Genomic DNA, 17,741 nt, shown 5'->3' with positions numbered 1-17,741 from the left:
AAGTTCTCTTTCATGTCGTATACTCTTGCTTGTTAGATGTCGACGCTTTTACTTAGTTTAAACTCCTACTTGATGACGTTTCCACTTTGTGATACACTTATATTTGGTAACTCTTATACTTCACGATTCGATTATCCCACACTGTTTGTTTACACTTTACGATTTGGTTATTCCACACTATTCGTTCACACTTTATGATTCAGTTATTCCACACCATTCGTTCACACTTTATGATTCAGTTATTCCACACTGTACGTTATACATCACGATTCAGTTATTCCACACTGTACGTTTACACACCACGACTCAGTTATACATCACGATGCATTCCCACTTGTTACACACTCAGTCGTAGTTAGATGTATGTCTGTACTTGTATAGGTGCATATAAATAATTATTGAAGGACTTAGGAAGGCTTGTCCGCCCTATTTCCTTTTCTTCATTGAGATGTGGTCTGGTGGGATCGGATAGTCGTCCGAAGGTCGTTTGATTCATTAGTTGTATGTTATGTATACGAGCGTAGACATATAGGTTTACTCTAGTCAGTTCAGTTATGAGTCTCTACCTCTAGTTCAACACTTATATATATGAAACCCACTACCCACTCTTTGGGATGCATCTTCGGGACGAGGCCTTCTCCGTCGTCTAGTTGGTAACCAGAGTCTCCTGTAGGGAGAGCGGACATTGTGTGTATAGATCTATACGGGATTGACACCCCTGCACCCTGACTACTAGCTACAGTCCACGGCCCACCAAGCCAAGGGGTGACAAATGTCATATTTTATAAACGCTTGTAGGGAGTCAGGTACTCTAGTGTCGGTTAGTATGGTTACGAGTATCCCAGGTTGCCTTATAATTCATGGCCTTAAGGTAACAGTATTTCACCAGCAACTTACACTGTATGCTGGAAACCCATTCTCAGAGTCACACTGTTTTTAGACCTTGCTAGCTGTATCTTTCAATTGATACTGTCTGCGGTCTGTATTCTTTGTTTTAGACCTTACTAGCTGCATCTTTCATTTGGTACCGTCTGGGGTCTGTATCTCCTTTTATTAGACCGAGCCAGGCGTGTCGTTCGTTTGATACTCTCCTGGAGTCAATGATTCCTTTTGCCTTAGTCAGCAGTCCTCACTGCTGAGGTATATGTTATTTCCCTGATTTCTCTTGCTTTCTTTAATAATCAAATTTTGTATTTTAATAATGATAGCGATTAAGGGAAAACTACTTTTTACCACATAACTCTGTCCAGTCTTGGTAAAAGACTGCTTTTATTAAAGAAAATATAGGATTTTCTGGAAAAGACACTAATGTAATGGATACCCTGAAACTACCACTTTTATTAAAGTTATTTGATTAAAATGACACTAAATACTTATGAACTCACCAACATTTGTAAAAATGTTGATACTCGCTTTTCAAATAACTTGTATTCTCAGGTCAGCATTAGACAGGTACATCCCCGGAGCTGTTGATGAAGATAGCTTAGTACCATGCCGTATTTATTATATTTACTTGTATTACTCTGATATATTGTAATATAAACAATGTAAAACTATTACTATTAATGCAATGTTTTGTTGTACTTTGATTACTATAATGCATGTGTTGTGATACTTGACATGACGTCATCCACCCCAGAACGTTTTCTGCCATTCCGGTTTTGGGGTGTGACAGATTGGTATCAGAGCATTGTTTATAGTGAGCTAAGTATATCAATTCATAAAAGATATACAACCTATAAATACATAGGGATAAACACTCTGACCAAGAATTATACTTTAAAATATAACCATATTTTACCAAAGTATAAGAACATCCAGAATCTAAACACTTGAACACAAGTATCACAAGAAGAACAAGAATAAAAGTCTTCGGATGTTGAGCACTACAGTCAAACCTGGGCAGTTATGTAATCGTACGCTGAAATAAATGTAACCTGGTCAACTACATTTATTCAAGATGCGATGAACATGTGCTTGGGAGTGATAGTGGTGTTGCAACAGGTCTGAAACTTACCAACTAGGAATGCTAGAGTCAAACATAAAGTTTAAAATACTATAGGAGTATTTTGGAACACTAAAAGACTCACACTAATCCCAGAATCATATCCAGATGATAAGAAAACAAACAAGAAATTAAAATACCATAGGGGTATTTTAGGATACATAGATAACCTTGTGTGAAGAACTAAAAAGATCCTTATTGATATACCTACAATTACAGAGAGTATACTCCTAAGGTTATATGTAATAAGGATCTCATAGGCTTAAAATGTGTGGTTTCGCTCTACTTCCTTTTCCTTGTTTGGATGTGGATATCGGGTAGTATCACACATTCGAAGGTCTATCGGATCTAGGCTATATATGATTTGTATACCCTGTGTAATCGTAGTAGGACTCGATATGGATCATATAGTGAAATGTTAATAATCTCTTAGGATTCTTTAGACATTTCCATTCTCGCACGAACCCTATAGAAAACCCTACCCACTTCAGTACTCGGCAGAAGAGTTGATTCCGACCCCGAAGAAGTTCATTTAGAAGATTTCCAGCTCGAAAACAAATGAACTAGGCCGAGACTATTGAACTCACCAAGTGCCTATATCTTTTAGAGACATCGGTGAGAGATTCACCTAAACTTCCAAGATTTCCAGTCATCCATCAAGAAGTGATGACACCCAGAGTGGGATTCGAAAGTAAGGATGAGTAAAAATTCAATATGTCCATACGAGAAGAGAACCCTAGGTAACTACCCGAAGGAAACCAACGCCGGTCCCAATCAAGGATACGAGGCAGACAGAGGGAGCCAGTACATGGAACCCGAGAAGTGTCTTTTCCTCGTGTTCGTCACGCTAATACACCCATAAAATAATACAATTTAGTAAGTTAGTGGCTACACTACTCACGCTATGTGTTAGGTAAGTCGTCTTTTCCCGTTGCCAGTAACACGTTTAGAGCGGATCCCCACACCTCTATTGAGGTTGTTTAGCCATAATTCTTCATGAGCCTTTCTTTCTACGGTCTTCGTTCCGAACTATTCTCAAAACTTTCCAGGCCGGAGAGTGAAACCTTTCCCAGTATAAAGGTAACTTAGTAAGAACGAATCACATCGTATGACTTTTTCCCGATACTCCCACTCCTACCTTGTACACCAGTACTACATCATGGGGATGTAGGTCGACACTCAGACAACCAACATCTGAGGCACGGGAAAATTTATGCCTAATACAGTCAGGACAGATATGTTCAGGGTTAACCATCGTCACTCATTATCTTGTGTCCCTTCCGTGTAGGAAAACCATGCCTCCGAAGAAGTGTAACCAGTCCGCAAGCAAGAAACCTACTCTCCTATTCGATGAAGCTACGTTTCAAGCTGCAGTGTAGGCAGCCTTAACAGTTGTCATGGCTCACCTGAATGCTAACAACCCCAATGTTAGAAAGGGCCCTATCCGGAATTCCAACCCTAGCAATGGATAGCAACAACCAACCTCTGCATACCCAGCCACCCAAGAACCTCACTCAAACCCGCTGAAAAGAAAGATCAAGATCGAGGAGGGAAGTACCTCGGCTCAAGGACCTTCCGAAGGGCAACGAGCTAAGACAGTCAATACCCATGTCAAACCTTCCCTCCTGACTTCAAAAAGACCATACTTAGGAAACCTTCCCCACTGCAGCAAGTGCAGCTACCATCATCATGGTATATGCGGGGAACTCTATTGTGCTAGGTGCCACATGTTGGGGCATATTGCTCGCGTCTGCAGAACCCCAGTTGAGTTTATTACATCAGCCACGAATGTGACGGCTAATCCAGTTGCCGTATATGTGGTGAGATTGGACACTTCAAGAAGGATTGCCTAACAGAAGGAAACAACAAAGACACAGGAGGAGCCTAACTCTACTGCTTAAGGAGAAACGTCAAGGAACCCGGTAGATTTTGGTACGTCTCTCGATCTCAGATAACTAACTAAAAACATTAAAAGACTAATTCAAATGTAAATATTTTCTTAGTAAGGCGAAAGTCGCAGCACTGTTATAAAATTTAAAATTCATCAGGTAAAACTATAATGGCTAAACATATACGTTACGGCCATGTAAAGTTAAGATGGATAGACCTAGAGTGAGTGAATGCCGCCTCATTTCCTATTCCTCGTTTGGTTGTGGATTTAGGGCGGAGTCGCTCAGTCAACAATCCTCCCCACCTTAATTATACATGACTAGTATATGTTGGGCGATTATAGAAATGCCTCGTGGGAATCCATTCAAGAAAAGGTACTCTACTCAGAAACACTTAGGACTCTCTATGGTTTCGCGTCAACTCTATCGGTCCAAGTATCCGCGACAACGATACACAAGACGAAATCGGAAACGCTTAGAACATGTGTGCCTGTTCGGCGCATGACTCTATCGATCCTCATTTTATGTCATGTCGAAGTATGTCAACTTCGACGCCTCTATCGATCATGGTTTGACTTCGTTCAGCCATGCGTAAATCCTTAGTGCTGTGTAAACAGAACTTTCTCTATAGCCCTTTCGGCAAATAAAAGTTCTTCTGAACCTAAACAAAATAAGAATAATGAAAGCTAATGCGATCTGTCAGTCGTCCCTCTTATCTCAAACCTTTCGAAGTACCCAAGAGAAGGGTATCGCGCACTGCTGACCGACCCCTCTTAGTCAGATGGAAACCAAAGCGAAAGACACTGCAGAAACTCTAGAAGACGATAACCATCCGAAGCATACTCCGTAGATTCCCCAGAAAGACCCTTCGTACCTTGCACATCAGGTTCGTGAACCCAGAGGACATAACTCATGAGACTGACCGCTATAACCAGGTATATGCATAAAGGTGGTATATAGTTGAGATCAAAAAGATTTAAGATGTGTGCTTCCTCCCTACTCCCTGTTCCTCGTTGGGTTGTGGGTCTGGGGTGGAGTCGCACAACTGAACATCCTGCCGACCTCAATTATATACTGCTTGCATACGCCAAGTATTAGTGGTTAAGCCAAGTATAAGCTCTACCACGAACCTCATAGTAAAGCCCTTCATCCTATTCCATAAAATAGGAGCTGGAGTCAAGATAACCACTGCGGGTTGAGCTACTATAATGACCACACATCCGAAATTTGTGGTCATACCGGTTAAGCCCACATAGTAGCTAACACCCTCAGTTAGTAAAGAGATTAAGGATTCCGAGTGATGGGAACCTATACCCACTAGATTTGACCTAGACCGAGAAAACTCAGAACCTTCAGAAGAGTAGTTGCATTAGATACTCGCACTACTCAGGCACTTCGTCCATCCCGTTACCGACGAGTAGTGCCTAGGATCCTCTGCCCTCTCGCATGGAGGAAGTCACCGCCGCCTTGTAGGCAATAGACTGCATCCTCCGAAGAAGACACTAGAATACCCAGAACCACATGATAACCTTTGCAGCCAAGAATACCTGATCAAAATATGAAAGGAGTTGCGTTAAGCCTTATAACCCAAATCCCGAAGAGATTATAGACTCGACACCATTCTAGGTGTTAGTCGATGGGTTATACAAGAGCACACTTTCCGCACTCAAATAAACCAACGCCTTGGAAATTTAGGCATGTCTTACAAGATTCATTGGACTATCAGGTGTTCCAAGATTCATTGGACTATCAGGTGTTCCATGAATCCTCCCCACCTTAATTATACATGACTAGTATATGTTGGGCGATTATAGAAATGCCTCGTGGGAATCCATTCAAGAAAAGGTACTCTACTCAGAAACACTTAGGACTCTCTATGGTTTCGCGTCAACTCTATCGGTCCAAGTATCCGCGACAACGATACACAAGACGAAACCGGAAACGCTTAGAACATGTGTGCCTGTTCGGCGCATGACTCTATCGATCCTCATTTTATGTCATGTCGAAGTATGTCAACTTCGACGCCTCTATCGATCATGGTTTGACTTCGTTCAGCCATGCGTAAATCCTTAGTGCTGTGTAAACAGAACTTTCTCTATAGCCCTTTCGGCAAATAAAAGTTCTTCTGAACCTAAACAAAATAAGAATAATGAAAGCTAATGCGATCTGTCAGTCGTCCCTCTTATCTCAAACCTTTCGAAGTACCCAAGAGAAGGGTATCGCGCACTGCTGACCGACCCCTCTTAGTCAGATGGAAACCAAAGCGAAAGACACTGCAGAAACTCTAGAAGACGATAACCATCCGAAGCATACTCCGTAGATTCCCCAGAAAGACCCTTCGTACCTCGCACATCAGGTTCGTGAACCCAGAGGACATAACTCATGAGACTGACCGCTATAACCAGGTATATGCATAAAGGTGGTATATAGTTGAGATCAAAAAGATTTAAGATGTGTGCTTCCTCCCTACTCCCTGTTCCTCGTTGGGTTGTGGGTCTGGGGTGGAGTCGCACAACTGAACATCCTGCCGACCTCAATTATATACTGCTTGCATACGCCAAGTATTAGTGGTTAAGCCAAGTATAAGCTCTACCACGAACCTCATAGTAAAGCCCTTCATCCTATTCCATAAAATAGGAGCTGGAGTCAAGATAACCACTGCGGGTTGAGCTACTATAATGACCACACATCCGAAATTTGTGGTCATACTGGTTAAGCCCACATAGTAGCTAACACCCTCAGTTAGTAAAGAGATTAAGGATTCCGAGTGATGGGAACCTATACCCACTAGATTTGACCTAGACCGAGAAAACTCAGAACCTTCAGAAGAGTAGTTGCATTAGATACTCGCACTACTCAGGCACTTCGTCCATCCCGTTACCGACGAGTAGTGCCTAGGATCCTCTGCCCTCTCGCATGGAGGAAGTCACCGCCGCCTTGTAGGCAATAGACTGCATCCTCCGAAGAAGACACTAGAATACCCAGAACCACATGATAACCTTTGCAGCCAAGAATACCTGATCAAAATATGAAAGGAGTTGCGTTAAGCCTTATAACCCAAATCCCGAAGAGATTATAGACTCGACACCATTCTAGGTGTTAGTCGATGGGTTATACAAGAGCACACTTTCCGCACTCAAATAAACCAACGCCTTGGAAATTTAGGCATGTCTTACAAGATTCATTGGACTATCAGGTGTTCCAAGATTCATTGGACTATCAGGTGTTCCATGAATCCTCCCCACCTTAATTATACATGACTAGTATATGTTGGGCGATTATAGAAATGCCTCGTGGGAATCCATTCAAGAAAAGGTACTCTACTCAGAAACACTTAGGACTCTCTATGGTTTCGCGTCAACTCTATCGGTCCAAGTATCCGCGACAACGATACACAAGACGAAACCGGAAACGCTTAGAACATGTGTGCCTGTTCGGCGCATGACTCTATCGATCCTCATTTTATGTCATGTCGAAGTATGTCAACTTCGACGCCTCTATCGATCATGGTTTGACTTCGTTCAGCCATGCGTAAATCCTTAGTGCTGTGTAAACAGAACTTTCTCTATAGCCCTTTCGGCAAATAAAAGTTCTTCTGAACCTAAACAAAATAAGAATAATGAAAGCTAATGCGATCTGTCAGTCGTCCCTCTTATCTCAAACCTTTCGAAGTACCCAAGAGAAGGGTATCGCGCACTGCTGACCGACCCCTCTTAGTCAGATGGAAACCAAAGCGAAAGACACTGCAGAAACTCTAGAAGACGATAACCATCCGAAGCATACTCCGTAGATTCCCCAGAAAGACCCTTCGTACCTCGCACATCAGGTTCGTGAACCCAGAGGACATAACTCATGAGACTGACCGCTATAACCAGGTATATGCATAAAGGTGGTATATAGTTGAGATCAAAAAGATTTAAGATGTGTGCTTCCTCCCTACTCCCTGTTCCTCGTTGGGTTGTGGGTCTGGGGTGGAGTCGCACAACTGAACATCCTGCCGACCTCAATTATATACTGCTTGCATACGCCAAGTATTAGTGGTTAAGCCAAGTATAAGCTCTACCACGAACCTCATAGTAAAGCCCTTCATCCTATTCCATAAAATAGGAGCTGGAGTCAAGATAACCACTGCGGGTTGAGCTACTATAATGACCACACATCCGAAATTTGTGGTCATACCGGTTAAGCCCACATAGTAGCTAACACCCTCAGTTAGTAAAGAGATTAAGGATTCCGAGTGATGGGAACCTATACCCACTAGATTTGACCTAGACCGAGAAAACTCAGAACCTTCAGAAGAGTAGTTGCATTAGATACTCGCACTACTCAGGCACTTCGTCCATCCCGTTACCGATGAGTAGTGCCTAGGATCCTCTGCCCTCTCGCATGGAGGAAGTCACCACCGCCTTGTAGGCAATAGACTGCATCCTCCGAAGAAGACACTAGAATACCCAGAACCACATGATAACCTTTGCAGCCAAGAATACCTGATCAAAATATGAAAGGAGTTGCGTTAAGCCTTATAACCCAAATCCCGAAGAGATTATAGACTCGACACCATTCTAGGTGTTAGTCGATGGGTTATACAAGAGCACACTTTCCGCACTCAAATAAACCAACGCCTTGGAAATTTAGGCATGTCTTACAAGATTCATTGGACTATCAGGTGTTCCATGAATACTATATCACGCAGATATAGTAGAATCACCTCCCGAGATAGTCCAACATTTGTCTGGTGAAACCCTATCTCCCTGACCCTGAGGGTTTCCGCTAGAGATATCTCAAGATTCATTAGTGCAGGTTCGTTTTGCACAAGATTGAGATAGCCACTCTACAACGAAAAGATACCGTAGACACAACCCATCTGATGAACTAGAAAGTCTCTAAAAGCCAATTGACATGAAACGCGAAACCAGGGACAACCCGAGCTTCCTAAGAACCAACCTAAAGGACTACACACCCAGTATGAGAGAGAACGCTAGGAACTTTGGAATAGCGATCACGCCAGTGATGATCTTGCCATAGAAGTACACTATGTTCTAAGTACTGAAACGCTCCACCCTTCCGAGAGCTTAGGCCCATCCGAGAATCCTCACGAAGATTGGTCCAACCCTCGTCAGACCGCTACTACTTTCGGATATTCCACAAGTTTCATACCAGATCGATCTACTTCTTAGACTCGATAAGTGCTTGCCCGACGTCACTCTTCGTATCCCACTCGTCTTGATAGAAACCATTGAGAACCCTAACTACGTAGACATACCTGTAAGAAATCGCTAACTGCACGAGATGGACTCTGCATCCCATAGGTGAAGGTTTGTTGGAATGGCAGACACAGACCAGAGTTCACTTGGGAATACGAGGACAAACAGAATAGGAAGTACCCTCTTACCTCTACATTTGTTTTCTTCACATCATTATAAAAAAATTGACCTTGAAATATATTTGTTTTCTTTACATCAATCATTTTTTAAACCTTCCAATCTAACATTCAACCATCTTAAATCCTACCAAAATATTCTACTAACTCAAACTATATATATATATATATATATATATATATATATATATATATATATATATATATATATATATATATATATATATATATATATATATATATATATATATATATATATATATATATATATATATATATATTGTTTTAGGTTCTATGGAAAACAAAAAATTCTAAAAAAACCCTAAAAATCATAAAAATGCATAAAAAATATTTAGAGATCACAATTTTTTTTTTTACTTTATATTCAGTAAAACCGCATATTTTTGTATAAATTCACTGATTTTTTTTTTGAAAAAAAATAAAAAATAAACAAATAATCGCTTTTTTATTTTTTTTTTCAACAAATTTATAAAAAAAGCTACGATTTTTAAGAATATAAAGTAAAAAAAGATTTGAAATCTCTTTGTATTTTTTTAATGCATTTTTATGATTTTAGGGTTTTTTTCTCCATCTATATATATATATATATATATATATATATATATATATATATATATATATATTAATCTTAATCATTAGAAAGTTAAAAACTTTTGAATTGTAATTTAAAATAATTATTACAAAGAAATATGAAAATACATAAGTTTCAAATGAATGTGGTTCTTGAAAAAATGTTTTTTTTTATAAGTATACTAGGCAAATGTCCGCGCGTTGCGCAATAACACCAATATAGTTGAAGTCTTTACAAATATATGTCTTTTTAATATAACAATAACGTTGTTGTAAATTTTGATATAATAATTTTTACACTAAATTGATATAATATATTGATTATTTTGATCAATATGATAATATATAAATCTATTATAACTTTATAATCTTAATTGTTTGAATGACTTCTACCCACGAGTTACACATGAATAAAATTAAATATAGTATATTGTTTATTGTTATTGTAGTTGTTGTTATTGTTAATTATTTTTTTTTAAATTTATTTGCTTAATGTTTTAATTTCTATCATTACAATTATTTAAAACATCAAACATTATTTTTTTGATTTTAAAGCTATCAATATAATCATTTATATAGAGTTATTTTTAACTATTATTATTATAAGTTATTTTAAGCTACTTATTTGGAAACTTTTAACGCTTATAAAAATACATTTATGAAACATTTTAGTTAAATTGATATTACTATTTAATTTTTACATTTGTCACTACAACTTATCACTTTTAACTATTTACAAAATATTCTTTAGTTTTTCAAGTGGAACTGAAATTTATATTTAAGTTGACGTTGTAATGCGCAGAAACACCTATACAGTTGATGTCTTTAGAAATATATGTTTTTTTAATATAACAATAACGTTGTTCTTAAATTTGATATAATAATTAGTATACTAAATTAAAATAATATATTGATTATTTTGAATTATATGATAATATATACATTTATTATAACCTAATAATCTTAACCGTTTGAATGACTTTTAACCACGAGTTACACATGAATAAAATTAAATATAATATATGGTTTAATGCTATTTATAATTATTGTTATTGTCAACTAATTTTTTAAAATTTGTTTCCTTAATGTTTTAATTTCTATCATTATAATTATTTAAAACATCAAACATGATTTTTTTTTATGTTAAAGGTAACAATGTAATCATTTGTATAGAGTTATTTATAACTATTATTATTGTAAGTTATTTTAAACTACTTATTTGAAAACTTTTAACGATTATAAAAATATCTTTAGGTGAAATTTTAGTTAAATTGATATTACAATTTAATTTTTTCATTTATCAGTATAATTTATCACTTTTAAGTATTTACAAAATATTCTTTAGTTTTTTAAGTGGAACTGAAATTTATATTTAAGTTGACATTGTAATGTTGTATTTAAGTTAACAATTTATATATTTTGTCTAAACTGTTCAAAAGTTGTAGCTTTTAAACTGATAATGGTTTACAGATAACAATATATTAAATCTAATAAATTAAGTATAATATGTTAAAAGTTAAAGACATAACTTTATAAGTAGAAGTAAAGATATTATTTTAAAATTGAAATTTGGATTATATATGATTATACTTTAGGTTTTATATTGATTTAACTTTATTAAGCAACTTATAATCATTATTAGAAAGACTCTACAATTTATCACTTTTAACTATTTACAAAATATTCTTTGGGTTGTTTAAGTTAAGCTAAATTTTATATTGAAGTTCACCCTATAATGTTATATTTAAATTAACAATTCAAGTATTTTATATAAATTGTTCCAAAATTGTATATTTAAAATGATAATGGTTTACATCCAACAATATATTAAAACTACTAAATTAAGTATAATGTGTTAAAAGTTAAAAAACATAACTTTATAAGTAGAAGTAAAAATATTATTTTAAAATTTGAAGTTTAGTTTATATATAATTACACTTTTGGTTTGATATTTATTTAACCTAATTAACCAAATTATAATTATTATTAGAAACAAATTAAAAAGTCATGGAAGTTTCAAATGAATGTGGTGAAAGGAAAAATACATGGGGTTTCAAAAGAATGTGGTGAAAGGAAAAATGTTTCATTTATAAGTGTATATTAGGTGAATACTCGCGCATTGCGAATAAACAACTATATAGTTGAAATCTTTACGGATATATGTTTTTTTAATATAATAAAAACATTGTTGTTAAATTTGATATAATAACTCGTATACTAAATTGATATAATATATTGATTATTTTGAATTAAATGATAAAATATACATCTATTATAATTATATAATTTCAACCGTTTGAATGACTTCTATCTGCGAGTTACTCATGAATAAAATTAAATATAACATATGGCTTAATGTTATTTATAATTTTTTTATTGTTAATTAATTTTTTAAAATTTATTTTCTTGTTGTTTTAATTTCTATCATTATAATTATTTAAAATATCAAAATTATTTTTTGATTTTAAAGGTAACAATATAATCATTTATATAGAGCTATTTTTAACTATTGTTATTGTAATTTATTTTAAGCTACTTATTTCAAAACTTTTAACGATTATACAAATATCTTTTGGAAATATTTTAGTTAAGTTGATATTATAATTTAGTTTTTGCATTTAGCACTACAATTTATCACTTTTAACTATTCACAAAATATTCATTGGGTTCTGTAAGTGGAACTGAAATTTATATTTAAGTTGATATTGTAATGTTATATCTAAATTAACATTTTATATATTTTGTCCAAACTGTTCCAAATTTGTAGCTTTAAAATAATAATGGTTTACGTACAACAACATATTAAACCTAATAAATTAAGTATAATATGTTAAAAATTAAAGACATAACTTTATAAGTAGAAGTAAAGATATTATTGTAATATTGAAATTTAGTTTATTTATGATTAAACTTTAGGTTTGATATTTATTTAGCCTTATTAACCAAATTATAATCATTATTAGGAAGACACTACAATTTATCACTTTTAACTATTTACAAAATACTATTTGGGTTGTTTAAGTTAAACTAAAATTTATATTTAATATGGTCCCGTAATGTTATATTTAAGTTTATAATTTAAATATTTTATACAAATTGTTTCAACAGCTGTAGCTCTAAAATGATAATGGTTTACATTCAACAATATATTAAAACTAATAAATTAAGTATAATATGTAAAAGTTAAAAAAACATAACTTTATAAGGAGAAGTAAACATATTCTTTTAATATTTAAATTTATTTTATATATGATTACACTTTAGGTTTGATATTTATTTAATCTTATTAACCAACTTATAATCATTATTAGAAATAAATTGAAAAGTCATAAGAGTTTCGAATGAATGTGGGGAAAGAAAAAATGCATGAGTTTCAAATGAATGTGGTGAAGAAAAAATGTTTCCTTTATAATATAGTATGATATGATGATAATGATAATGATGGTATAGAATATATAGATATAAATATAGATATAGACATATAGATATATAGATATATAGATCATTTAAATGTAATGTGATTATGCCTAGACTGATACTAACTCATCTAAATGCAATTTGATTACACCTAGACTCATACTAATTGAGGTTTTGTGTAACACATGCACGTGGGGATAAGGAGTTTTAAAATTTATGAATTTAAAAAATGTCACAAATATTTAGTTTTATGTAGTAAATGATCAAAATATAATACCATAATATTTAATGAATTAAATCACTTAAAAGGGATTAATTAGATTTAATTAATTAAATGGATTTAATTGTGATTTTAAATTTAATATAACATATTTAAATAATTTTGAAATGTTCTAAGATAATAAAATTAAGACAAAATTGCAAAAATGGTCCCTGTGGTATGCAAAATTTTGGGGTTTTAGTCCAAACCACGAGTTTTTTGGATCCATGGTCCTTTTGGAGTGGTTCCTATGTGGTTTTGGTCCCTGGACTTAACTCCCGTTAAGTTGGATCTGTTAAGCCCCCTCACGTGCCTCACACGTGAGGGTAATTTCATCATTTCATATATTAGGGACCATTTTTGCATAAACGTTTTTTGGATTAATTCCTTTTAAATACCCCCACTTCCTGTGATCTTCTTCCCCAACGTTCCCCAACGTCTCTTTTCTTCTACCCTTCTTCTTCTTGAGCTCTGCTACAACAAAAATGGTGTTATGTTTTTGTGGAAAAGTTGCTGTGGTGAAAACGTCTTGGACCCCTCTGAATCCAGGAAGGAGATTTTTTGCATGCCCTATGAATGATTCCGTTTGTGGGTATATTGGGTGGCTTGATCCCCCAATGTGTGCTAGGGCTAAAGCCATCATACCTGGTCTGCTAAGAAATTTGAATTCAGTGCAGGAACGGTGCAATGAGTTGGTTTGAAGTATGAACATGCTACAGGATTAATGCAATGGACTGATATACAGGAACAACATATTGGTGGCAAATGTCAAAGCATTGAAGGATGATAATTTGAAGCTGAAAATGTACATGTTTGGAAGTTGGTTTTTCTTTGTGATTTTATTATTTTGTATTTGGTTTGTGTAGGGTAGGGGTATACTGTGAAGGGTGTTTTGGTCATTTTGTTGTAATTTTATGTGATCATGTTTGTAGTGACTTATGATGATAATGATATATGTACAATTTTATGATGCAAGTGTAATAATTTTTTACCAAAATGGTATGAATGTATCAGAATTAACATATGAGTAGAAATGGTATGAATATATTACCAAAATGTATATATTAGAACCAATTGTACATAACCAAAATGCACATTTCATTAAGACTTGTAATATAACAACCAAAGTTTCTAAACATAACAACCAAAGATTCTAAACATTACCAAAAGGGACACATTACCATACCTAAGATAACAACCAAGTTTTTCATAACAACCAACCAAAAGTTTTCAACAAAATATTGTAAACATAACAACCAAGTTTTCATAACCAACCAAAATCATAGAACCCATGCATGCATGACACATTACTTCTTAGACTAATTCCCACCTTGCCCTTTACAGGTCCTAGAGTTGTGTCCCTTGTTCTTGCATTTGCTACAAGTAACACTGATATGCTTCCTTGACAGCTTCCGCACTCCAACATTTGCTGGTTTTTGGGAACCTCCTTCTTGTGTAGCATTCACTCCATCACCTTGAATTGCCTTCTACTTTTTGCTTAACCTTTCACCCCCACTTTGTCTTCTATTTTTCTTAGGCCTTCTCACTTGAGTGCGATGTGGATGAGGGATTAGCTTTGTGGGACATTCATTTTTGGGCCACATAGATATACCCTTAATTGGCTCCACCTTAAAAGAATAAGCCTTTTTCCATGTCTCTAGAAAATACACCTTGTGAACCCATTTGTAAATGTCAAGCTTAGCCTCTGGGTCTTTACTCATCTCATTCAGAGTTGCAATTGCATGTCTGCATGGAATTCCAATTAATTCCCATTTTCTGCAAGTGCATGTTTTGTTCCTAACATCAACCACATGTTGATCCTGCAAAGCTCCTATGACTTGATACATGTCTCCCCCATTCCACCTAGCAATGTATTGTGAAGCAACTGTTTTTCTTGCACCTAGGATGTCTGTTGCTGTGGGTGTTAGTGGACCTTTATCCTTTTTCATTTCCTTCATGACATTGCATATCCTCTTCATTAGATACTCCCTTATGTATTCTAAACATCCAATGACAGGTTTATCCCTTCCTTTCTCTATCTTCCCATTAAACACTTCACACATGTTTAATATCAACACATCAGAAACTGCTCTTCCTGTGTGTACATTACCATTAAAAAAAATTAATACAATTCACATACAAGTAAAACAGTTCACTAAGTGAAAGAAATAAGGACCAAATTGGAATATATAGATTTACCTGAAAAATGACTCCTTGCCCAATGTTTAGGAGGAATTTGTTTCAACCATTCACATGCCTCCTTATCATACTGACTAAACTCCTTCATCAAATGTTCAAACTCGGGAATGGTGGTAGCTGATGCACACCTCTATAAGTGGTCCCTGTACTCTGTTTGCCTCCATCTTCTCCTCGTATTGTCATGAATATGTTTGATACAATATCTATGCTCAGCATTAGGAAACAATTGCTCAACTGCAGTATGTAAACCCTACAAAAATCAATTGTCAATCATTAGAATTAATTTAAAACCACACTTTAAATGACCAAATGTATAAAAACCACTTCCAGCTTTACCTTTTTCCTTTCACTTATGAAAGTAAAATTTGATTTTCTTCCAAGATCCAAGTCATCCCCAAGGTTATCTAAAAACCATTTCCAACTTTCTGTGTTTTCAGACTCAACAATCCCATATGCTAATGGGTAAATTCCATTATCGGAATCAAGGCCAACTGCTGAAAGGACCTGCCCAGGGAATGGTCCTTTCATGAAGGCACCATCAAAACCTAATAAGTCCCTAAGGTATGCCTTGAACCCTTTTTTCAGTGGACCCAAACACACATAAATTCTTCTAAACTGCCTGGTTGGGGAATCAGTGTTAGGTTCAGAACATACATCTATTTTCGCTGTGGTGTCTGGGTTGGTGGCTTGAAATTCGAGAACATAGTCCATCAACAGTTCATACTGCTTTTTGTAGTCCCCAGTTATATGCTTTCTTGCTTTATCCTTTGCCCTGAACACCTTGTCCATAGTAACACCCACTTGGTAGGTCGTTTGAAAGTGATCTTGTATGGCTCTCAAAGGTATATCTGGATTCGCCTCAACTTGATCAAAGATTTTTTTGCTGATTAAAGAAGCAATACAAGCCCTGAGTTTCCTTGTTTGCAAACATGTGTGAGTTTGGTTTAAGGTCCTTATAAACCAGTCGGATTTAGGATTTGATCTAGATGCATGAATGTACCAACATGTTACTTTTTGTGTCTTTAATTCTTTACCCTTTCTTTTTGAAGTGGTAGCTTGACTACCCACTTGGCCTTTATTGGTGACAGGTACAACTCCCCTACACTGTGCCCTAAGCCTTACATTGTCATTTTTTTAAAGAAAAGATTCCTTCTTGATTCTAGTGCATGCAGATCGATTGCCTCCTTTAATTCTTTTTTACTATTAAATTTATCTCCAACTGAAAATGATTGTTTATGTACTGCCCCAAGACTGCACCTTTTTTCTTTTCTCAGATTCTTGATAAGAGCTCTTCTCTCTCTATCTTGGTCAGATCCTTCATCCAAAGATTCAAATTCCTCATTGTTGATCACCTCCATATCTTCAGGTTCATGCCCATAAACAACATTTATACAAGAACCTTCCACATCACTTTCAACATTGAGAGTGAAGTCTCCCATGTCCACATCCACATCTTGTATATTGTTGTCAACATCCATTATGTCATCCATATGATCTTCATCTTCTATTTGTCTCTCATCTTCTTCATACCCTGGATCACTATTTTCAGATTCATCATACTCTTCAAAATTTGGATCACTTTCTTGAGATTCATCATCCTCTTCATACTCTTGATTACCCTCTTCAGATTCTCCATCACCTTCATACTCTGCATTATCATCATCACTCCTAATCAAATTTTCCATAAGGTTATCAAATAACTCATTCAATTGTTCATCAACATTATTAACAGGGGGGTGTTGTAGCATCCTTCATCAACAGTTGATGCCTGTTGAACAATAGTTACAGCCTCCCTAACACCATCCATCTCATCAATAAGAACACAAGTTGCTGCCTCCTGAACATCAGTTGAATCATCCTGATCATCATTCTTTTCCTTTGAAATGTGAACACCCTCATCAATATAATCTAAATTAAGCCTCTTGCTACAAGAACTTTCACATATATTGGAATTCCCAACCCTACCCCCTCTATACTCTGGTGAGAAACTATCATTCTTAC

General features: G+C 35.5%; 1 protein-coding gene across 1 annotated transcript; it reads right to left on the bottom strand.

Annotated features, from left to right (window-relative positions):
- Positions 1–15,028: 15,028 nt before the first annotated feature.
- LOC145010191 (uncharacterized) lies at positions 15,029–15,828 on the bottom strand. Its single transcript, XM_078968763.1, has 2 exons — positions 15,741–15,828; positions 15,029–15,636 (listed from the first exon to the last, which is right to left on the bottom strand). The coding sequence occupies exons 1-2, from the start codon at positions 15,826–15,828 to the stop codon at positions 15,029–15,031; spliced, it is 696 nt and encodes a 231-aa protein (XP_078824889.1).
- Between the last annotated feature and the right edge of the window lie 1,913 nt (positions 15,829–17,741).

This window comes from Lactuca saligna, chromosome 8 (assembly GCF_052625555.1).
Source record: "Lactuca saligna cultivar CGN05327 chromosome 8, ASM5262555v1, whole genome shotgun sequence".
Taxonomy (NCBI): Eukaryota; Viridiplantae; Streptophyta; class Magnoliopsida; order Asterales; family Asteraceae; genus Lactuca; species Lactuca saligna.
This window is presented reverse-complemented; position numbering and strand designations above follow the sequence as displayed.

Coding starts and splice junctions, on each gene's coding strand:
- LOC145010191 (XM_078968763.1), bottom strand. CDS start 15,828: ATGAAGGAGTTTAGTCAGTATGATAAGGAGGCATGTGAATGGTTGAAA. Junction 15,637..15,740: donor GGCAAGGAGTCATTTTTCAG/GTAAATCTATAT, acceptor ATGTACACACAG/GAAGAGCAGTTTCTGATGTG.